The sequence below is a fragment of the Salvelinus alpinus genome, chromosome 23 (assembly GCF_045679555.1).
Source record: "Salvelinus alpinus chromosome 23, SLU_Salpinus.1, whole genome shotgun sequence".
Classification (NCBI taxonomy): domain Eukaryota; kingdom Metazoa; phylum Chordata; class Actinopteri; order Salmoniformes; family Salmonidae; genus Salvelinus; species Salvelinus alpinus.
Window position 1 is genome coordinate 22,968,922 of NC_092108.1, and position 24,846 is coordinate 22,993,767.

General features: G+C 41.9%; 1 protein-coding gene across 5 annotated transcripts in view; it reads right to left on the reverse strand.

Moving 5' to 3' along the window:
* LOC139550594 (arf-GAP with GTPase, ANK repeat and PH domain-containing protein 3-like) overlaps positions 1–24,846 on the reverse strand; it is a 262,197-nt gene that overhangs the window by 138,260 nt on the left and 99,091 nt on the right. For 3 of the 5 annotated variants that reach the window (XM_071361565.1, XM_071361568.1, XM_071361569.1), the window contains exon 1: positions 20,607–23,086. The exons of 1 other annotated variant lie outside the window; for it this stretch is intronic. In XM_071361565.1, the coding sequence (XP_071217666.1) occupies positions 20,607–22,272 (1,666 nt within the window). In that variant the 5' untranslated portion in view covers positions 22,273–23,086. Of the gene's footprint in view, positions 1–20,606; positions 23,087–24,846 lie in introns of those variants that run through there. One more of the 5 variants, XM_071361566.1, reaches the window with a different exon arrangement.

The following is a 24,846-nucleotide window of genomic DNA, read 5'->3' on the forward strand; positions in this document are numbered from 1 at the left end:
ACAATTCCAGTGGGTCAGAAGTTTACGTACACTAAGTTGACGGTGCCTTTAAACAGCTTGGAAAATTCCAGAAAATTATGTCATGGCTTTAGAAACTTCTGATAGGCTAATTGACATAATTATTGTCAATTGGAGGTGTACCTGTGGATGTATTTCAAGGCCTACCTTCAAACTCAGTACCTCTTTGCTTGACATCATGGGAAAATCAAAAGAAATCAGCCAAGACCTCAGAAAAAAACTGGAGACCTCCACAAGTCTGGTTCATCCTTGGGAGCAATTTACAAACGCCTGAAGGTATCACGTTCATCTGTATAAACAATAATACACAAGTATAAACACCATGGGAACACGCAGCCGTCATACCGCTCAGGACAGAGATGCTTTCTGTCTCCTAGAGATGAACGTATTTTGGTGCGAAAAGTGCAAATCAATCGCAGAACAACAGCAAAGGACCTTGTGAAGATGCTGGAGGAAACAGGTACAAAAGTATCTATAGACACAGTAAAACGAGTCCTATTTCGACATAACCTGAAAGGCCGCTCAGCAAGGCAGAAGCCACTGCTTCAAAACCGCCATAAAAAAGCCAGACTACAGTTTGCAACTGCACATGGGTACAAAGATCGTACTTTTTGAAGAAATTTCCTCTGGTCTGATGAAACAAAAATAGAATTGTTTGGCCATAATGACCATCGTTATGTTTGGAGGAAAAAGGGGGAGGCTTGCAAGCCGAAGAACACCATCCCAACCGTGAAGCACGGGGGTGGCAGCATCATGTTGTGGGGGTGCTTTGCTGCAGGAGGGTCTGGTGCACTTCACAAAATAGATGGCATCATGAGGGAGGAAAGTTATGTGGATATATCGAAGCAACATCTCAAGACATCAGTCAGGAAGTTAAAGCTTGGTCGCAAATAGGTATTCCAAATGGACAATGACCCCAAGCATACTTCCAAAGTTGTGGCAAATAATCAGTGTCATACCCAAGAAGACTCGCTGTATTGTAATTCATATCGCTGGTATTCGAATGACCCTGGTGATGAGTTCTAAACTTGAAATATTGTTCAATATCAGGTATCCTATTGAATGCCATAGTCTAGTGTGTACACCAGAAGTTAATGGTTATCTGTAGGGGGAATGTATTGAGTAAAGGAAGGGCAATCACTAGGGCTAGGCGGTATACCGTATTTTACTATATACCGGTATTGATGCACGGACCGGTTTGGGTTTTTTACTCTACCTTCTAAAACGGTATTTGAATGTTTGGTTTGTTAAATGTGATACGCTGTGTGTAACGTCCATTTTTATAGTTTACTCCGCTACTTGAGTCATCCCTCTCTGCTCTCTCTCAATCTCCACGCTGCTTTCCACAAAGACCTAGTCCCACCCCCTGTCACTCAAGGAGGGCATGTGTTGTTGCTTGACCACGAGATACTTTCGTTCAGTCTGCATGGTCAATGCAGCACATGCAACAATGTTGATGGCAACAATGTTGTTTCCAATTTAATCTTAATATAAATCCACAAGCGTTCTATAATTACAATATCAGTTTGTGTTTCTTACATCTGCAAACAGCTAACGTTAGTTTGTATTTTCTTGGCAAGTTAGGCTAAATCGTGATAGCCACTAATGCTAATCGCAAACGTAAACAGCTAATACCGCCTGGTACCAGTGCAGGTGGAGGTCTAAATCAGCATGTTGTTTGTGCAACAGTATCTTCTACATCAAAGAGGAATAGGCAAAGCATGAATATGTTGGCTATATGAATAAAGATGTAATGTAACCAAAGATTATAGGGTCCCCTAGGAAACACGGAACATCACTTTGGTTCCTACCCTGTCACAATAACTCATCCATGGCATTTTCATTTGTTGTCATGTCAAGCACTGTATTCAAAGTGCCCACTATTATTTATATTCTAACTATATAATTATAATAAACATTATATTTCCATGATTCCAAAAGTTCACCCAAGTGTTTTGATCTAAATCACAATTGCAACATTTGGTAAAAAATAAAGCCTAGTATTTTTGCCCACATCGTGGCAGTGTGGAAAGACACTCAAATGAGTGCAGGAAAAGCAGAACTTCATGGAAATGCAGGAAATTATTTTAGGTTGAAGTTGAATTAAACAGTATAAAACAATCCGAATGGAGAAAGACCCATTGAAATAACTTTAACTTCAATAACATATTTGGCACCCTAGGGTGCCAAATATGTGTTGGCACCCTAGGGTCACCGACTACTCATAAAGCAAATGGAGAACTTTTATTAATGAAAAACATAACACACCATCAAATACCATCCAAATTTTGAAAAATACCATATGATATGATATTTTGGCCATATCGCCCAGCCCTACCAATCACATGTGGCAGGCACAGACAATGGTGGAGAGATGTGGTTTAGTGAGGAAGGGGATCGAGGTCAGGTCAGATTAAGGGAGAAGGAACAGTTTATGGCCCACATCACCTAATTTCCTGCCAAGCAATAAAGATGTAATGTTTAGAGAGAAGTTGGACGTCATCCAAATTGGGGTATATATTAGTGATGCACCGATATGACATTTTTGGCCGATACCGATATCCTATATTTTCCTTGACAAAAAACAACACCGATAACCAATATTTAACATTTTAGCGGCCTTTTAAGCATTCTATTACAGTTAAATAGTTAACACACAGCGGTCTAAGGTACTGCAGCGATCTAAGGCACTGCATCTCAGTGCAAGAGACATCACTACAGTCTCTGGTTCGAATCCAGGCTGTATCACATCCGGCCGTGATTGGGAGTCCCATAGGGCCGCGCACAATTGGCCCAGCGTCGTCCAGGCCGTCATTGTAAATTAGAATTTGTTCTTAACTGACTTGACTAGTTAAATAAAGGTTACACACACACACACACCACACCAAAAAGTTACTTTGTTGGCATTCACGTATGTTCCCATTACCAGACTTTGCGGTTAGCCTTCAAAATAAAAGTACGGCATAATTATACTATTTGTATTCATTTGCATCACTGTCAATGACACTTTTATTTTGAAGGCAAGCCGCAAATTCCACTATTGCGCCTATTCCTTATTGTGGCTAGCTTCACAACACATAACTCGGCCCGGTGGAGCCTCACTAGCCAGATGAAGCTAGCTGGCTGCTTATAACGTTAGCTTAGGGCAACAGGGTTAAGTAGCTGGCTAGCTATTTATTTTCATGAACTGAAGTTCAATTTCAATAGGCGAACAACAAGTGGCAACCTAGCTAATACTTACTCACAAGGATTCCTAAAACATTGCTAAGAAAAATGAAAATGACTGCAGTTTCTACTGGTCATTGTTTTCAGGCTGGTTGTATTGGTACTAGCTAGGTACCAAGCTAAAGCTAGCTACCCCAGAAGTTGCGGTCAAACAAATGATGCTTTACTACCAACGCGTGTGAACACATCGTTTGTGGCCGGTGTTTGCTTATATTCAGACTTTTTTGTAGAGCTTTGACAGTGTTACTTTATCTTTTTTGAAACGCAAAGACCCAAACAGCGTTCCATAGTATGTATGTTGTGAAGCTAATAGCAGTGACGCTATTACTGTGTAACCAAATAGCGCGCTTGGTAGTGTGTACCGGTGCTCGACCAGTCGGCGAAAGCCAACATCACCCATGACAGAAAACGGTTGACTGTCAAGGGCAATGAATTCCATTATCTTGGCTTTAATGGATTTCGCTTTTAACATTGGCGTTAAACTAGACATCAAGCCGATACCGATGTTGGCATTTTTAGCTAATATCGGCCCATTCCGATATGTTCACCGCTATATCGTGCATCCCTAGTATATATACTACCACTGGTGGAACCATGGCTTTGTCTTATGCAGCTGTATGACCCAATAAGTGAATTAAACTTGGTTTAAGCTTTACTAAATTGTCCGTAAGTTTCACTAGGTTCATTTAGAATCTAACACTGGTATACGGTATATAGGTCAAGCCTAGTACTGGTACTCCCTGTACTGTATATAGCCATGCTATTTTTACTCCTTATTGTTATTTGTTATTCACTGTATTTATTCCTCGTGTCATTATTTCCATGTTTATTTGATATTTTTTGTATCTTTAACGGCATTCTTTGAAAAGGGCCCGTAAGTAAGCTATTAATTTCACTGTTAGTCTAAAACTGTGGTTTACGAAGCATGTGACAAATTTGATTTGACACTACCTCATTCAGTATGTTGGAGCTTTTTTCGATCCTCTCACCTTGAGGCAAACTGATGCTGCGGCTGCTAATTCAATTTAACAGTGAGAGATTACCAGACGTGACACAACATGTTTGCTCTATTAATGACATCAGATAGGGAAGGAACATTTGACTGAATAATCACCATTTTGAAAAAGTCTAGAAAACCATTCAATAGAACAATTACAGTCTGGGTGAAAGTCAGTAGAATTGTTTATGTCTGCCTGTAGGTTATTGCCATAACCAAACCAAACACACAGATAACTTCTCTCAAAGGACACCGCAAAGAGTGTTAGCATCTGTCACAACAACTGTTTGACAGAAGACCCCGTTCTTATTTTGATTCACAGCCCCCCCCCCCCCCCCCCCATTCTGAGCTAGCAACCCCCATGGAGATACCATCTCCAACAGAGGGGGTGTAGACACCCTGTCTGCAGGCGGCAAGGTGGGATCCCCCTATGTCGGTCTACACCAGAATAATGAAAACCTACAACGCCATACAAGGCAGCATCCTTTACTGTAGGTGCATATGTCTGTTGCAGCAACAATGTTCTCTTCATGCCCAAGGCAATCATATTACAGAAAATCAATCATCCAGAAAAAAATATTGAGAGCAAATTACTGTATTCAAGTACCTATTCATAGGTATTCTAGAGCACTCTTGCCATAAACAATATTTTACACAAATTGAAAGCGGTTGTCCAATCCATTTTTATTGTCTGTGTAAGTTAAGTGTAAGGGCTTCAGTGAAAATTGCAACATTTGCACAACATGAGATCAATTGTTGAAAAACATACATGCAAACGTTGTTCCAAGGCTAATCAAAGCCATTCCAAACACAATTGAACTTCACTTGAGACACTTTTCCCAATTAAGAAAGTAAACAGTTGTTCGTTTGAACACTAGATTCTACCTTTAAATGTTTTGTTTTAGAAGCAATAAGGTTGACTTAAAACACTGTATACAATAATAGGCTTCGTTGCTATGGCGATCTCACTTTATTCCAGGCTGAGGCGTGTTGAGTGCATCACCAGAGGTAGATTCAGGCTTTGTGTTGCTAAGCCCTCTCACTACCAGTTTGACACATCTCCTTGAACATGTTAGAACACGAGCACCAAAGACGCTCTTCAGATGCGGCTCTGAAACTGCTTGAGTGAGGGAGTTATATTTCAGAAGTGGTAGATAGGAGCATAAATGAGGTTGCCACTCATTTTGTCAAGGTTTTATTGTTAGCATACAAATGTAGCGAATGTTTCTGTAAAACATATTTAATGATAGAGACAAGAGGACAACGTTACGACACAACGTAGATCCTCTCAAAATAAAAATACTGATTGGAGCTATTTTATGCAACTCTTGAGCACCATGTTCTATGAGCACTCTGACATGAACAGATTTGCAGTTAACTGCAAAGAGATAAACAGTAGTTTCCACTGTTGTCTCAATTCTTGCATCTCTTAAAGAGAGAGGGCCAAACACACAAAGGAAGACCCCAGAAATAGATAGGCCATTCAGTTGAATTAGAGGTCATCACACAAATGGGTCTCTATAGTGTTGTTGACCACTTAGCGTGTCAAACTCATTTTGCGCCGGGGGCCGCATTTGGTCTTCAACGAGGTCCGGAGGGGCATCACTGAAAATGTGCTATATTTCCTTGGCGTCAACATATATATATATTTTTTTAAGGCCTCTATTCATAGTTTTTTAAATTTCCGATGCTCCCCGACTGTCTAGCTTTCATTTAGGTGATTATTTAGTTATACATTTTTATGTCATGTGCCCAAGTACAGCGAAATGCCTTTCTTTTTTAGCGAGCTGGAGACAATCAAGAAACTGGATGAATATACTGTAGGTCCATTATCATTCCTACACAGTTTCGATTTGGTTTCAGTCATTTTAAGTACAGTGACTTCAGATGGTATTCACACCTTTTGACTTTTTCTAGATTTTGTTGTGTTACAGCCCGATTTTCTTTTGAATATATATAAAGTACCAGTCACACCTACTCAGGGTTGTTCTTTATTCTTTTATTACTATTTTATACATTGTAGAATGCCAAGAGTGTGCAATGCTGTCACCAAGGCAAAGGGTGGCTACTTTGAAGAATCTCCAATATAAAATATATTTTGATTTGTTTAACACATTTTTCCTTATTACAAGATTCCATATGAGTTATTTCATAGTTTTGATGTCTTCACTATTATTCTACAATGTAGAAAATAGTAAAAATAAAGAAAAACCCTTGAATGAGTAAGTGTGTCCAAACTTTTGACTGGTACTGTATATGTTTTTATAACTGGCCTACACACAGTACCCCTTAATGTCAAAATGGAACTATGTTTATCAAAGTTTTTACAAATTAATAACAAAATGAAAAGCTGAAATATTTTGATTCAATAAGTACAACTCAACCCCTTTGTTATGGAAATCCTAAGTAAGTTCAAGAGTAGAAATGTACTTAAGTCACATAATAAGTTGAATGGACTCACTCTGTGTGCAATAATGGTGTTAAACATGATTTTTAATAACTACCCCATCTTTGTACCCCACACATACAATTATCTGTAAAAGTCCCTCAGTCGAACAGTGAATTGCAAACACAGATTCAACCACAAAGCCCAAAGAAGGTACCCTTCTTTGATGGGGTAGTTAGATGGGGTAGTTATTAAAAATCATTATTAGATGGGTAAAAAAATTTGCAGACATTGAATATCCCTTTGAGTATGGTGAAGTTATTAATTATACTTTGGATGGTGTATCAATGGACCCAGTCACTAAAAAGATACAGGCATCCTTCCCAACTCAGTTGCCGGAGTGGAAGGAAACTGCTCAGGGATTTCACCATGAGGCCAATGGTGACTTTAAAACAGTTACAGAGTTTAATGGCTGTGATAGGAGAAAACTAAAGATGTTACTCTACAATACTAACCTAATTGACAGAGTGAAAAGAAGGAAACCTGCACAAAATAAAAATATTCCAAAACACGCATCATGTTTGCAACAAGGTACTAAAGTAATACTGCAAAACATGTGGCAAAGAAATCAACTTTTTGTACTGAAAACAAAGTTTACAACACATTACTGAGTACCACTCTCCATATTTTTAAGCATAGTGGTGGCTGCATCATGTTATGGGTAAGCATTAATTGTTAAGGTCCGGGGGGGGGGGGGGGTTCAGGATAAAAAAAATGAATGGAAGGCAGCTACAGTGGAAGTGGGTAAAACGGTATGTTAACATTATTAAAGTGACCCGTGTTCAATGACTATATACAGTTGAAGTTGGAAGTTTACATACACCTTAGCCAAATACAATTAAGTTGTTCACAATTCCTGACATTTAATCCTAGTAAAAATTCCCTGTCTTAGGTCAGTTAGGATCACCACTTTATGTTAACTTCTTATGGCTGGAGGGGCAGTATTGAGTAGCTTGGATGAAAGGTGCCCAGAGTAAACTGCCTGCTCCTCAGTCCCAGTTGCTAATATATCCATATTATTATTAGTATTGGATAGAAAACACTCTGAAGTTTCTAAAACTGTTTGAATGATGTCTGTGAGTATAACAGAACTCATATGGCAGGCAAAAACCTGAGAAGAAATCCAAACAGGAAGTGGGAAATCTGAGGTTGGTCGATTTTCAACTCATCGCCTATTGAATACACAGTGAGATATGGATCAGTTTGCACTTCCTACGGCTTCCACTAGATGTCAACAGTCTGTAGAACCTTGTCTGATGCCTCTACTGGGAAGTGGGGCCGAAGGAGACAGGAATGAGTCAGGTCTGCCATGAGCTGACCATGCTCTGACCATGCGCGTTCACATGAGAGGGAGCTCTGTTCCATCGCACATCTGAAGTCAATGGAATTCTCCGGTTGGAACGTTATTGAAGATTTATGTTAAAAACATCCTAAAGATTGATTCCATACATCGTTTGACATGTTTCTACTGACTGTTACGGAACTTTTTGACATTTCGTCTGCTTTTAGTGAACGCGCTTCCTGACTTTGGATTTGTTTACCAAACACGATAACAAAAAATAGCTATTTGGACATAAATGATGGACATTACCGAACAAAACGAACATTTCTTGTGGAAGTGGGAGTCCTGGGAGTGCATTCCGACGAAGATCTTTCATCAAAGTTTATGATGATTATTTCTATTATTTGACGTGGCTCTCTGCAATTTCTCCGGATATTTTGGAGGCATTTCTGAACATGGCGCCAATGTAAACTGAGGTTTTTGGATATAAATATGAACTTTATTGAACAAAACATATATGTATTGTGTAATATGAAGTCCTATGAGTGTCATCTGATGAAGATCATCAAAGGTTAGTGATTAATTTTATCTCTATTTCTGCTTTTTGAGACTCCTGTCTTTGGCTGGAAAAATGGCTGTGTTTTTCTGTGATTTTGCGGTGACCTAACATAATCGTTTGTGGTGCTTTCGCTGTAAAGCATTTTTGAAATCGGACACTGTGGTGGGATTATGTTAGGTAAAATGGTGTGAAATACTTGTATGCTTGAGGAATTTTAATTATGAGATTTCTGTTGTTTGAATTTGGCGCCCTGCACTTTCACTGGCTGTTGTCATATCGATCCCGTTAACGGGAATGCAGCCATAAAAGAATGTGAAATGTCAGAAAAAAAGAAGACAGAATGATTTATTTCAGCTTTTATTTCTTTCATCACATTCCCAGTGGGTCAGAAGTTTACATACACTCAATTAGTATTTGGTAGCATTGCCTTTAACTTGGGTCAAATGTTTCGGGTAGCCTTCCACAAGCTTCCCGCAATAAGTTGGGTGAATTTTGGCCCATTCCTCCTGACAGAGCTGGAGTAACTGAGTCAGGTTTGTATGCCTCCTTGCTCGCACACGCTTTTTCAGTTCTTCCCACAAATGTTCTATAGGATTGAGGTCAGGGCTTTGTGATGGCCACTCCAATACCTTGAATTTGTTGTCCTTAAGCCATTTTGCCACAACTTTGGAAGTTTGCTTGGGGTCAATGTCCATTTGGAAGACCCATTTGCGAGCAAGCTTGAACTTCCTGACTGATGTCTTGAGATGTTGCTTAAAAAATATCCACATAATTTCCCTCCCTCATGATGCCATCTATTTTGTGAAGTGCACCAGTCCCTCCTGCAGCAAAGCACCCTCGCAACAGTTCTATTTTTGTTTCATCAGACCAGAGGACATTTCTCCAAAAAGTGCGATCTTTTTCCCCATGTGCAGTTGCAAACCGTAGTCTGGCTTTTTTATGGCGGTTTTGGAGCAGTGGCTTCTTCCTTGCCGAGCGGCCTTTCAGGTTATGTCGGTATAGGACTCGTTTTACTGTGGATATAGATACTTGTGTACCTGTTTCCTCGAGCATCTTCACAAGGTCCTTTACTGTTGTTCTGGGATTGATTTGCACTTTTCGCACCAAAGTACTTTCATCTCCAGGAGACAGAACGCATCTCCTTCCTGAGTGGTATGACGGCTGTGTGGTCCCATGGAGTTTATACTTGCGCACTTGTTTGTACAGATGAACGTGGCAATTGCTCCCAATGATGAACCAGACTTGTGGAGGTCTCCAGTTTTTTTTCTGAGGTCTTGGCTGATTTCTTTTGATTTTCCCATGGTGTCAAGCAAAGAGGCACAGAGTTTGAAGGTAGGCCTTGAAATACATCCACAGGTACACCTCCAATTGACTTAAATGATGTCACTTAGCCTATCAGAAGCTTCTAAAGCCATGACATAATTTTCTGGAATTTTCCAAGCTGTTTAAAGGCACATTCAACCTAGTGTATGTAAACTTCTAACCCATGGGAATTGTGATACTATGAATTAATCTGTCTGTAAACAATTGTTGAAAAAATTACTTGTGTCATGCACAAAGTAGATGTCCTAACCGTCTTGCCAAAACTATAGTTTGTTAACAAGAAATTTGTGGAGTGGTTGAAAAATGAGTTTTAATTACTCCAACCTAAGTGTATGTAAACTTCCGACTTCAACTGTAAGTACAGGCAAAATTCTAGAGGAAAATATTTCACCCAGACACTGGGAGATTAATTCACCTTTCAGTAGGACAATAACCTAAAACACAAGGCCAAATCTACACTGGAGTTGCTTACCAAGAAAACAGTGAATGTTCCCGAGTGGCCAAATGAAACGGCCTCGTACTCTGTTCTAGATCATACAATATGCATATTATTATTACTACTATTGGATAGAAAACACTCTCAAGTTTCTAAAACTGTTTGAATTATATCTGTGAGTAAAACAGAACTCATTTGGCAGCAAACTTCCATACAGGAAGTGAAAAATCTGAAAACGAGGCTCTGTTTCAGGGCCTGCCTATTCAACTGGCTTTTATTTATCGATATGCATGCACTTCATACGCCTTCCACTAGATGTCAACAGGCAGTGGAAGGTGGAATGGGGTGTCTAGCTTGATCTGAGGCCGAGCTTTTGGAGTGACAGGTCTGGAATTTTCTTTGTCTTCGAAGGCGCGCGGGGGAGCTCGACATTGTCTTCTGAAAAGCGTTCGGTTTACACGGCGAATATCTCCGGCTCTGATTTTATTTGATACATATGATAATAACATCATAAAGTAGGTTTTTTCAACCGAGTTTTATCAGTTTATTCAACGTTTATTGGGACTTTTGGAGTTTTCCGTTCTTTGCGTCAAGAGAGGATGGGAATGTTAGCAACCTTGGCTAGCATTGTGGCGTGAATTCGACAGAAGAAATGGACATTCTAAAACCAAACAACGATTTATTCTGGAACAAGGACTCCTTGTACAACATTCTGATGGAAGCTCAGCAAAAGTAAGAAAACATTTATGATGTTATTTCGTATTTCTGTGTAAAATGTTGATTCCTATTCTCCGCCGTTTTGGTGAGCGCTGTCTCACAATAACGCAAGCTGTATGTTATGGTAAAGTTATTTTTTAAAATCTAACACAGCGGTTGCATTAAGAACCAGTGTATCTTTCATTTGCCATACAACAAGTATTTTTATGTAAAGTTTATGATGAGTTCTTTGGTCAGATTAGGTGAGTGTCCAAAATATCTCCGGACATTCTGGTGAATCGATGCTACGTATTTACAATGTATAACCAGGATTTGTAGCTATAAATATGCACATTTTCGAACAAAACATAATTGTATTGTATAACATGATGTTATAAGACTGTCATCTGATGAATTTGTTCAAGGTTAGTGATTAATTTTATATCTTTTGCTGGTTTTTGCGAAAGCTACCTCTGCGGTGAATAAATGCGTTTGTGTGTTTGGCTATTGTGGTAAGCTAATATAATTCTATATTGTGTTTTCGCTGTAAAACACTTAAAAAATCGGAAATATTGGCTGGATTCACAAGATGTTTATCTTTCATTTGCTGTACAACATGTATTTTTCATAAATGTTTTATGATGAGTATTTATGTATTTCACGTTGCTCTCTAATTATTCTGGCTGCTTTGGTGCTATTTTTGATGGTGGCTGCAATGTAAAACTATGATTTATACCTCAAATATGCACATTTTCAAACAAAACATAAATGTATTGTATAACATGTTATAAGACTGTCATCTGATGAAGTTGTTTCTTGGTTAGTGACTAATTTTATCTCTATTTTGTCGGTTTTGTGAAAGCTACCTATGCGGTGGAAACATGGTGAAAATATGCGGTTGTGTGTTTGGCTATTGTGGTTAGCTAATAGAAATACATATTGTGTTTTCGCTGTAAAACATTTTAAAAATCGGAAATGATGGCTGGATTCACAAGATGTTTATATTTCATTTGCTGTATTGGACTTGTGATTTCATGAAAATTATATTATATGACATCCCTGTCCCGTTAGGCTAGGCTATGCTAGTCAGCTTTTTTGATGAGGAGGATCCCGGATCCGGGAGGGTGATGAAGTAGAGGTTAAAACTCGTTTTTCAACTGCTTAGGGTCAACATAGTCAAGGTATTGGAGTGGCCATCACAAAGCCCTGACCTCAGTACTATAGAAAATTTGTGGGCAGAACTGAAAAAGCGTGTGCGAGCAAGGAGGCCTACAAAAATTCACCCAACTTGTGGGAAGCTTGTGGAAGGCTACCCACAACGTTTGACCCAAGTTAAACAATTTAAAGGCAATGCTATCAAATACTAATTGAGTGTATGTAAACTTCTGACCCACTGGGAATGTGATGAAAGAAATCAAATCTGAAATAAATCATTCTCTCTACTATTATTCTGACATTTCACATTCTTAAAATAAAGTGGTGATCCTAACTGGCCTAAGACAGGGAATTTTTACTAGGATTAAATGTCAGGAATTGTGAAAAACTGAGTTTAAATGTATTTTATCTACTTGAAAATCTGTGGCAAGACCTGAAAATGGTTATCTAGCAATGATCATCAACCATTTTGACAGAGGTCAAAGAATTTTGAAAGGAATAATGGGCAAATGTTGCACAATCCAAGTGTAAAAAGCTCTTAGAGACTTACTCAAAAAGACTCACAGCTGTAATCGCTGCCAAAGGTGCTTCTACAAAGTATTGACTCAGGGGTGTGAATACTTATGTAAATTAGATATTTCTGTATTTCATTCTCAATAAATTAGCAAACATTTCTAAAAACATGTCTTCACTTTGTCATTATGGGGTATTGTGTGTAGATGGGTGAAAAAAGAAGAAGATTTAATCCATTTTGAATTCAGGCTGTAACACAACAAAATGTGGAATAAGTCAAGGGGTATGAATACTTTCTAAGTACACATACACAAAAAAAACACCTGCAGGACGGATTGGACCCCCTCAGGGGCCAGATCCGGCATGTGAGCCGTATGTTCGACACAGGGCAGAAGAAAGGAGGAGAAATAGAAGAAATGTAGGTTATTCACTCAAAGCTTTACCTTACTGAAGTGATAGCCATCTTTCATTAAACCAATCTGACACATTGTTTGTGCTACACACGTGTTACATGCTACTGTAGGCCTATATGCTGTGGCTATCCAGATTGATGTAACAAGTGCCACTTGTCCTTATTCCTTGCTGAAACAGCAAATATAATTAATTTTGTTCTGCTTTACATCATCCATTAAAAATTAGCAACCCATCAGTACCCACAATGCCTATAGAAATGGAACAGAATGAGCCCCAACTTCAGTGATGCATCCTCCAGAGGACACTAGGGCCTTTGTTCGTGTGAGATGGAAAACTGCATCGATGGATTGTTTCATGTTTTTCGACTCATTACTCATGTCCACTCTAATAAAAATTACTATTCAATCCAAGGGCAGTGGGGCACGATTAGTAACCCCCATGTTGAGTTCAGAAAACAGAGAGAGAAAGAAAATGCAGAAAACCCCACGTTTATGCTGCTCTGTGTGTGTGTGTGTGGGGGGGGGGGGGGTGTATTACTATCCTTGTGGGTACTGGAAATCCCCAAAAGGATAGTGAAACCAGGAATATTATCCCTCGTGGGGACATTTCCCATAACGGCTACTTTAAATTTAGGGGCTAGGTTTACAATTAGGGTTAGGAGTTAGGTATAGGGGTTAAGGAAGATAGGATTTTGAATGGAAATACATTTTAGTTCCCCACAAGGATTTTTTGTTTGTTTTTGTGTTTGTGTGTGTGTGGGGTCAGTGGGGAATGAAAGCGGAGAACGACCGTGAGGTCTAAACCTCCCTGCCAAAGATTAGGAGATCCTTTCCCACTAGCTACAAATGACAGAGTACCAATTTAGCTTGGACTAAGTCTTTTTACATCCCTCATTGGTAACCACATAAATATGTAGGATCTTCATTTGATTACCATGTTGTAGGATAACTTGCCTGCAATGCAGGAAATGTAAAACTTCTACTGTATTTGAGGTTTAAAAAGGCTTCTGAAGTATGTAATTCCCACTTTGAAATTTGAGATTTGATTTCCTTTACAAAAAATGTATCAACCCCTACAAAAATGGCTATTAATTATAATCAACATTTCCTGTTGCTGCAGGACTATTTTTCTGCTGTAGCAACTGGCTCAAATTAAGATCCTACATTTGTAGTGGATTGTTACCCACTGCCATTGGACTCGGTCTAGCATATACTTACGCAGAGCAGCAGCTCCATTAACATAATCATTCCTGAATCATCTCTCGATCTTGTAAATGTTACGCCTCTGTAACCAAACTCACAAAGCTGTCTACTCAATGCTGCTACAGCTCTTATAACTTATCTGTAGAGCTCTGAACAGCAGAATGTCATTTCATTCTGAGGTGATAGATAAGTGAACAGAATCAGCAGTAAGCAGACAGAGCTGGATGCCCGCTGACCAATCTATTCTATTGTGTAGGGCTATAGGCAAGCTGACTTACGGGTCTCTTATTCTCTTCTAAGATTTTTGTTGTTGAAGGCTTGGTATCGACCATTTCCTCAGAGGTAAATTGGACACCAGTGTTGAGCGGAATCCAAATTTAACCCAAGGGAGACACATTTTCCGTCTTAGCTGACTCGATATAGTAGAGTGAATTGTTTTCTATAATCACAACCCCACATTAACAACATACCATAAACATGGTTCTGCACAAAAAAGGGCCCTCAACTGTCAATAGCCACAGATAAGAAGAATCCAAAAGTCAACTCGGGAACTCTACTTTGAACTGAGCACTGATGCACATCATCCTTTATTTCTGTTGTGCTATTCTGTCATCACCATGACATTAAACCCCATTGGTGAGTGGTGTCTCAAACTCCAGCATGTAAATGGGTTTTGAACTTGATTCTGAGAAGCTTTTTCCCCTGAGAGGCAAGTAGCAGCAGTGTGAATGGACATATTCAATCTCTCCCTATCCCAGTCTGTTTCTCAAACTAAACACTCTAATGTACTTGTCCTCTTGCTCAGTTGTGCACCGGGGCCTCCCATTCCTCTTTTTATTCTGGTTAGAGCCAGTTTGCGCTGTTCTGTGAAGGGAGTAGTATACAGCATTGTACGAGATCTTCAGTTTCTTGGCAATTTCTCACATGGAATAGCCTTCATTTCTCAGAACAAGTATAGACTGACGAGTTTCAGAATAAAGCTTTTTGTTTATGGACATTTTGAGTCTGTAATCGAACCCACAAATGCTGACAATCCAGATAATCAACTAGTCTAAAGAAGGCCAGTTTTATTGCTTCTTTAATCAACACAACAGTTTTCAGCTGTGCTAACATAATTGCAAAAGGGTTTTCTAATGATCAACTAGCCTTTTAAAATTATAAATTTGGATTAACTAACACAATGTGCCAATGGAACACAGGAGTGAGGGTTGCTGATAATGGGCCTATGTAGATATTCCCCAAAAAATACGCAGTTTCCAGCTACAATAGTCATTTACAACATTAACAATGTCTACACTGTATTTCTGATCAATTTGATGTTATTTTAATGGACCAAAGAATTTGCTTTTCTTTCAAAAACAAGGACAATTCGAAGTAACCCCAAACTTTTGAACGGTAGTGTATGTAAGAATGCTGTTTACCGACTAGCTCAGCCTTCAACACTATAGTGCCCTCCAAGCTCATCACTAAGCTCATGCCCCAACAACACCTCCGGAGGCTGAAGAAATTCAGCTTGGCCTCTAAGACCCTCACAAATTTCTACAGATGCACCATTGAGAGTATTCTGTCAGACTGTATCATCACTCGGTACAGCAATTGCACCGTCCGCAACCGCAGGGCTCTCCAGAGTGTGGTGCGGTCAGCCCAACACATCACCAGGGACACACTGCCTGCCCTTCAGGACATCTACAGCACCGAGTGTCACAGGAAGGCCAAGAAAATCATCAAGGACCTCAGCCACCCGAGCCGCAGCCTGTTCACCCTGCTACCATCTAGAAGGCTGATGCAGTACAGGTGTATCAAAGCTGGGACCTAGAGACTGATAAACAGCTTCTATCTCCAGGCCATCAGATTGTTAAACAGTCACCACTTGCCGGCCTCCGCCCAGTACCCTGCCCTGAACCTTAGTCACTGTTAATAGCCGGCTACCACCCGGTACTCTACCCTGCACCTTAGATATTGCTGCCCTATTTACATGGTCATTGAACACTGGTCACTTTAATAATGTTTACATAATTGTTTAACCCACTTAATATGTATATACTGTATTCTAGTCATGGCTCATCCTATATAACTACTGCCATACACACCTTTTCTATTCATATACTATCCATACACACCATCATATACATATGATGGTGTGTATAGATATTCCAGACTCTGACATTGCTCGTACTGATATTTATTGATTTATTCCTTTGAATTTTTGGGGATTTGTATATTATTCTGTATTGTTCCGTATTACTGCACTGTTGGAGCTAAAGTAGAAACATAAGCATTTCACTGCACCTGCAAAATATGTGTACGCAACCAATACAATTAGATTTGAAGGGAACACAGTAGCTGGGGATCTGTGGCAGCAGACGCTCAAATAAGGAGTCATATTAAAGTATTAAGAGAGCCTCTATATCCATCTCCTTCTGGACTGACTCACTTACTCACTCAACCCACAACAGTGTCTTATTCTCTCTTCTCCTTTATCCCTCTCCTCTTCCCTCCTCTCCCAGAAGTGGGTTTGTGTGATCAAACGTTCAGTTTCCCCAATTGGCTTGGGAGTGACACATTTGGTTTGTCATAACGGTAAACAAAGTCATTAGTGAGGAGTTTGGCTCAGAGAAGGTCTGCTGAGGGTGCTTACTTAATAAACCAGATGCGTCTTCACACAACTCCGACGGAGAGTCTTCAGAGCAGGCAGACTCAAACTTAAGAACATTTAGGGGAACAGACATTTTGGGAACAGACATTTTGTTGGCCCTGATTCACAGTGACAAAGCGTTTTGTATGAGAAAGAGCAGAGCTGCAAACTATTTTCATGAATGAACTTCAGTTGGTTGTGGGATGAAAAAAAGAAAGGACAGGGTATTGTTATTCTTGAACACTCCACAACCAATTTCAAGGATCTCTTATAAGAGAGATCAGTCATGAGATGAAAGAATACAAAATGCACATTGACACACAGGACACTTTCGACAACTCTCCATGAGCAATGCCAAGTCTAGGCAAGATACATGTACCACAGTGAACATTTTGCCAGCCTGACTGGTCCTACAAAACAATGACGTGTATGGCATTTCAAGAGGGAAACACCTAACTTTACTCTAGTCCCAGTGCAGCCTAGTTTAATGCACGTCATGCGTTTGATGAAGCAGGCCTGGGTTCAAATAGTATTTGAAATCTTCTATTTGAAATACTGCTTTGAGTATTTGTCTGAATCTGCCTGGTTTACACATTTGAGACCATTCCATTGGTTCCACTGCTGCAGGCAAGCTCAATCACGCCCAGCCAAAGTATTGGAAAGATTTCAAATCCTATTTGAACCCAGGTCTGTGATGGAGTGCAGTGTTGACTACCTCACAAAAGTCACTTCAAACCACCCCTCCTCCACGGACCTGACAACAATGGCCTTGTTCACCCACCGGTAGGGGTGAGGTGCAGTCGTGAGGGGGACAGGGTCCTCAACACCTCATCCCTGGTGTAGGGCTATACCACCAAAGACAAAAAAATATAACCAGGAAAACAGCTCATCATTAGCTAGTACTAACACCTGGACATCCATATTAGTTACTAGCTAAACAGAGTATACCGTAATGCCAGCTAACGTGTTTTTGGTTCATTTTTGCAATTTCACACGTGTGTATGTGAGTGTGTTTGCATGTGTGTGTGTGTGTGTGTGTGTACTAACTAAGGGCTGGGAATCAGAACTCTTAGGATACATTTTGCAGCCAGGTAAGGTTGTCAAACACTTAGGCAGGTAGAGACAGGTGACTAGGCTTTTAGTCAGAGTGATCGGCACACCTACATTCCTACTGCCTGACTGACTGCCCTCTCCTACTTCGACTACATAGACAAATATCACTAAACGTGCACCTAACACTACAAAGGCTTTGGTGACCTTGGTAACAGTTCTTATTGGGAAAACAAATAAAAAACTGCAAATCACAAAGTGTACCTGTATCTGCCCTTATTAACCGCTTAGGCTCAGAAGGAAACAAAGCTTTGTTAAAGAGGATATCAACACAAAGTACATAGTCTGATTTGTGGTTCATTCACAGAGAAACAACTTACAACTTACCAAGTACGCATAACAATCTAAGAAGTGTTTCTCTGGAAAGTTTGATACATCTTACTCCTACAGCAACAGGTGTCTGTTTTGAATCTGAACTTCACTCAAACTTTCATTGTTCACTCATAGATTCTGGGGGTCTGAGCGGTGAATTTTTCAAAATTATGTAATAATTAGGTAATAATTCACGATCACCAATCATAACTCTAGAACATGTTTCGTGTCATGCTTGGCATTTTGCGCAAACCTGTCTGATATAAGTTTTTAACTTCAGTTCACCATAGTAGAAGGTGTTATCTGCTAATGACTATGACAAGAACAAGGCTTAATTTAGATTTGAACTAAACTGCATGGAGTACACAGCAAACACAGCTTCAGCACATTGGCTAATCTCTATAGCTCATCGTTGCTTCTCTGTCTTTTTTTTTTTTTTTTTTTTTTTTTCACCTTTATTTAACCAGGTAGGCTAGTTGAGAACAAGTTCTCATTTGCAACTGCGACCTGGCCAAGATAAAGCATAGCAGTGTGAACAGACAACACAGAGTTACACATGGAGTAAACAATAAACAAGTCAATAACATGGTAGAAAAAAAGAGAATCTATATACAATGTGTGCAAAAGGCATGAGGTAGGCAATAAATCGAATAATTACAATTTAGCAGATTAACACTGGAGTGATAAATCATCAGATGATCATGTGCAAGAAGAGATACTGGTGTGCAAAAGAGCAGAAAAGTAAATAAATAAAAGCAGTATGGGGGGTGAGGTAGGTAAATTGGGTGGGTAGTTTACAGATGGACTATGTACAGCTGCAGCGATCGGTTAGCTGCTCGGATAGCAGATTTTTAAAGTTGTTGAGGGAGATAAAAGTCTCCAACTTCAGAGATTTTTGCAATTCGTTCCAGTCGCAGGCAGCAGAGAACTGGAAGGAAAGGCGTCCAAATGAGGTTTTAGCTTTAGGGATGATCAGTGAGATACACCTGCTGGAGCGCGTGCTGCGGGTGGGTGTAGCCATCGTGACCAGTGAACTGAGATAAGGCGGCACTTTACCTAGCATAGCCTTGTAGATGACCTGGAGCCAGTGGGTCTGACGACGAACATGTAGCGAGGGCCAGCCGACTAGGGCATACAGGTCGCAGTGGTGGGTCGTATAAGGTGCTTTAGTAACAAAACGAATGGCACTGTGATAAACTGCATCCAGTTTGCTGAGTAGAGTGTTGGAAGCTATTTTGTAGATGACATCGCCGAAGTCGAGGATCGGTAGGATAGTCAGTTTTACTAGGGTAAGTTTGGCGGCGTGAGTGAAGGAGGCTTTGTTGCGGAATAGAAAGCCGATTCTTGATTTGATTTTGGATTGGAGATGTTTGATATGAGTCTGGAAGGAGTCTCAGTCTCAGTCTGCTTCTATGAGTAACTCAACACATACACACAAGATCCTACACTGTCAACGTATAGAGAGTAGCGCTAGGCTAGCTAACCTTTAAGCACAGTGCTTAAGTCTCTGTCTCAGTTCCCCATCATTACAGTGTTTAAGCCCTCCTAATTTAGCCCTGGTTGGCGGCCAAAAGCATCTCCAAGGCCCTTAAGCTGTGTCCCTACGAGGCCAGAGGCATTAGCTACCATGCATTTCCAACCACACTGGCTCTGGGAAACACAGAGCCACTTCTGGATCAGACTGTATAGTACTGTACCAACCACCCATACCTTTTCTCATCAAACAGCTATTGTTAACTTTAAAACAACAAGGCAAATTCATATGAGATAACCCTCATCTCATCTCATCCAAATCTCTAATGTAAAATGTTTTCAGTGGTGACTGTTCCATAGCTGAATAAGAACCAACATGGATTTGAAACGCATTGTGGGAAAAGTAAATAAACAAAACACAAAAGCTAAAATGAGAACTGTTTCTAACCTCCGGGTCCCGAAACCTTGAAATGCCACCTCAGCCTAAAGTTCCCTTTCCATGTGTTTTTCATTTGCCCTCATTCCTTAAAGAGCAGAATAACCCTGTTCCTGTTTACATGTGAGCTCTTATCCAGTGACTAAGAGGAGCGAAAGGGGGTTAAGTGCCTTGATCAAGGGCACAGATAGATTTTTCACCTAGTCAGCTCGGGATTCGAACCAGCGACCTTTTGGTTACTGCCCAAATGATCTTAACCGCTAGGCTACCTGCTCCCCTGTGAACTTTTTTTGACAGAGTGGTTGAGGAGGGGCTGTCCAGAACCAGGAGCACTAAGCGCTGGGAAATATATTCAATCGTACTGGGAATCTTACCTTGACCTTTGTTGCAGTCTACCAGAGTCTCTATTGCAACTGACTGAGGCTTTTTGATCCTGCCTAGGGAATATTTGCCAGTCTCTTTGCTCGGGTGTCGGGGCTGGAGTTCACATTTACCGTTGGACGGTTGCTGCTGCTCCTTCCTCCTAAAGCGTCTGGCTATGAGCTGCCATAGGCTGGGCTCCTCCTGGGCCGGTTTAGTAGAGGAGGACAGTTTGGCTGGGTAGAGGGGCACCTCCATCACCTTGACCTTGCCCTGGCTGTGGTACTGAATGAACTGCCTCCCTCCATCATCATCACTCTCGTAAGGAGGTGGCAGGGTCCTCCCAGTCAGATAGGAGAAGGGCCTCAAGGGGCGAGATGTCTCCTGCTCCATACTTGTAGTGCGTGAGCGTTCCTCTGCTGTCACCTCAGAAATGTCCACTCTTTCCCGTGGCCGGTTCCTCCTGATCCGCAGACTGAGGCTCCGGCGTAAGGAGCTCAGGGTCTTCTTGGGGGCATCCGGCTTGCTGCTGGGCTTGGAGCCTGGGTCTGGGGCTTCCTCCTTCTCCTTGTCCTGGGCTGGTCGGCCGAACAGCCTCCAGCGGCCAAATAGACCTCCCCCCTGGCTTCCTCCTTCGCTGTCCAGCCCTTCCTGAGACCCAGAGGCCTTCTTCCTCAGCTCCAACACAGTCATGCTGACCGGTCTCGGTTTCCAGGTCTGCTGCCGGACCCGGGGGACCACCTTCTCCTCAGCCCCCGCCACCGTCCACTGAGGGAGCACCCCTGGCTTAAGGCCGTCCACCGCCCGCAGCTCTGCCCTCCTGGTCCAGCGCTGCTGTGGGGGACCGTCCAGAGACCTTGTAGCCCCCCTCCTGGAGGTCTGTTGGGAGTGGGACCCGGGCTCTGATAGGGCAGGGTTGAGGTTGGGGCCTGCGAGCATGCACACACTCCTGGGCCTGTCCTGTCTGTCCTGGCGGCTTAGCGAGCCTCGATGCTGCCTGGCTGCGGCTCCATACATGCTCACCGCCCTCCTGTTGTGTGGAGCAGCACCGTCCTGGGATGGCCTCCTGCGGAGCACAGCCCGGGGTGGAGAGCCACCACCGGCCAGAACACCACCATGATGCCCAGGGAGAGGCCCTTCAGTCTGGGGAGAAACGTCCTGTCCCTGGATCTCTACCTGGGTCTTCTGTTGCTCTGGAGCTGCTGTGGCTGCCTTTACCTCTACTCCTACCGCTGCAGTCTCCCTGTCTATCTGAAAAGGATGGGCTGCTGCTGGCGCTGCTGAGTTACTAGAGAGCTGTTGGAGTTGGAGAAACCGGTCCGTCTTCATTTTTCTTCCCTCCTCCTCCTCCTCCCTCCTCCCCCCCACTCTGCCTGTACGGCTCAGGGAGGGCCACCTGCCAAGCTTCTGCCGTGCCTTGCCCAGCCTGAAGTGTCCCTCCTCCCCCTGAAGCGCCTGTGGCCGTGCCCTAGTGCTCCTGGCTGCCGGATGACTCTGCTCCAGGGAGGCGTGTCTGGCGGCCAGGCCCTCCCTCACCCCCTCATGCCCCAAAGTTCCATTCAGGATGACAGAGATGTGGTACACCGTGGTCCTACCTCCTCCTGACTGGTGGGCTGTTACAGCTTTACTTGTGGCCCCGGGGATAGTCTGCTCCGTAGCCCGACTGCTCAGCAGTAGCATGGCACTACCCACTACCACTCCCCCACACACACAGGCATGCACAAACTAGCCTAACTTACACGCACACACCTACATACACACAGTCGCAAAGCAAACACAATCTCACACTCCTCTCCCTGGTGTGGTGGTGTTTAGGGTAGCTCTCTGAGTCCTTCACTTCCAGGCTGCATTCCAACCCCCCGCGTAATCCTTTACCTTTGACATGGGGAAAAAAAACTTCAAACAAGCCTGAGCAAAGCCTCTGTGCCACCTCCATAACCCTGCAGCCTTATACTCAGCATTCAGCAGCAGCACCGCAAAAGGCTGGATGGTGGCTGGCTGGTTGCATTCTCCCCTCTCCTCTACTTTCTTCTTCTACCTGTCCGACGTGAGGGTGAGTGACAGCTAAAACAGCCATTCCACTGTTTGCTTTGGAACAAACAAACACATGTTTGTCATAGAGTCCCTGAGAGGCCGTGAGCAGCATATGAAAAACTGAGACATCCTTCTTGGCAAGTTGTGAGCAATCCTTTTCTACCTGCGGTGCAGACAAAACCCTTCATCGCTGAGCTGCCTGCCGTGCGTAGCGTGAGGGAGTGTGTCTGTCTGAACTTTCCAGCAGTTTCCCAACCCCCGGGACGGTCAGAAAACAAGGACCGGATCTCAACGGGTCGGCTGCTCTGCATTAAAACACACCGACTCCACTGAGCTGAGTTCCTCCACGGGATCTCTAGAGGGATTTCAGCCCCCAGAGAGTAAAATGGATGACAGTGAGTGAACAGTAAGAATAGGATCCCGGGAAGAGGGAGCTGAGCATCCACTGCTGCTGCAGCAGTCAACAAAGATAGGATTCCAGAACAAACTGCTATGAAAGAGAACTTTGTGTCCCCAGTGCCTCCTCTCTTGGTCGCTCTCTGTATTCCTCCCTCCCTCGCCATCAAGTTCTCTCTTGCAACCGAACAAGCAGGGATAGGGAAAACACAAAGGCAGAGATTTTCCCATGGCTTTCTAAAGACGGAGGGAGAGTGAGTGGAAGTACCAGAAGTTCTGGCTTCCATGTAGCCAAGTTTTAGATGCTACATAAAGCACTGCTAATCCTAGGGTCCTGTAAAAGCAGGTCACATGGGTTGCACACAAGTGGGTCAGATAGCTTGAAAGGGCAAGATATGTTCTCTAGTTCGTTGTAAAAAAGCTAAGATAGCTCAATGCAGAAAGTCACCTAATTGTGTGAAAGTAACAGTCACTGCTATAGTAATTGCCACCTAACCTGACAGCAATAATGGACTACGGTTTGAGTGGATCGATCCCGGTGTTTACATACACATGCACTGACAAAAGCACACACACGCTCGCACACATGCACACACACGCTCTCACACACTTAGTCACTCCAGGAGTGACCCGACTACCATTTATGGCAGGCAGCAAATAATTTTTTACAGTGTTGTTAATAACTGAAATAATCTGATAAATTAGTTAGTATGTAAAATGTCACCTCTACAAAATACCACTAAGTAATAATTACAAATCTGGCTTTGACGCCTTCCCAAAATAAGTAAATTAACCTTTCCACAGGAACAATTATTAGCTCATAAGTCATTGATTGGCTGCCATAAACGGATGCGTATTCAGCTTGTTTTTTCAATGTCATTTCAGGCTCCAAAAGGAACTCACTGCATAATCTGCCACATTCCAGCTTTATATTCAGCATGGGCAGAGCTTTGGTGTTCAATTAGGCATTGGTCAATCAAATGGCAACCACTCTGAATAAAGGCACAACACAAAGCTGACCAACTAGGTCAAGCCCTAATTCCATATTCTTATCACCACGGGGTACTGAGGCAATTGATGATGCCATCAAAAGCAGCGCCCCCATGTGTTTAGAGAGAAACATGTTGATAAGGGCCACTGGAAAATAGCGTTGCTATATATAAAAATATTTTCTAAGTAGGCTATAACTGCTAAAGAAAGTACATCATTTTTGAACACTCCATACATGACACCAAAAAACAGAACCTGTAACGGTAACCATTTAGTTGCTTTTATACCTGTTTAGTAACACAGTAAAAACATTATATGAACATGTTTTTACATAATACTTTATCAATTAGTAATCAGAGCACATGTAGAGAACCAGGGTTGTGAGGACATGATCCTGACAGGACATCTGGACAGATTCCATCTGGCTGGCCCAAGCAAAGCAACACCCAGACAGCATGTGTCTACTGGATCATCCCACCAAAAGATAACAGACAACTTCTCTCTATACAGAACAACCTCAGGCCCTTGAAAGATTCAGAGACATATACATGTTCTCAAACTGGAGCACTGCTGTATTCTACATAGTAGTAGCCTTATTTTCAAAAGGGTGACTTTATAGCTAACATCTTTAATCTGTCTCCATCTAGGTATTTATCAAGTGTCTTATTTGCATAACTTGAGTAGATACTGAGTAGAGAATGAGTGATTTGAAGTGGTTGATGTTATCTCACACTCATACAGTACAACACCCACTGGCATGCCATTGTCTAGTACCGTTTATTGTGTTGAAGGGTAATAATCCCCTGACATGTCATGATACATATCCACTCATAA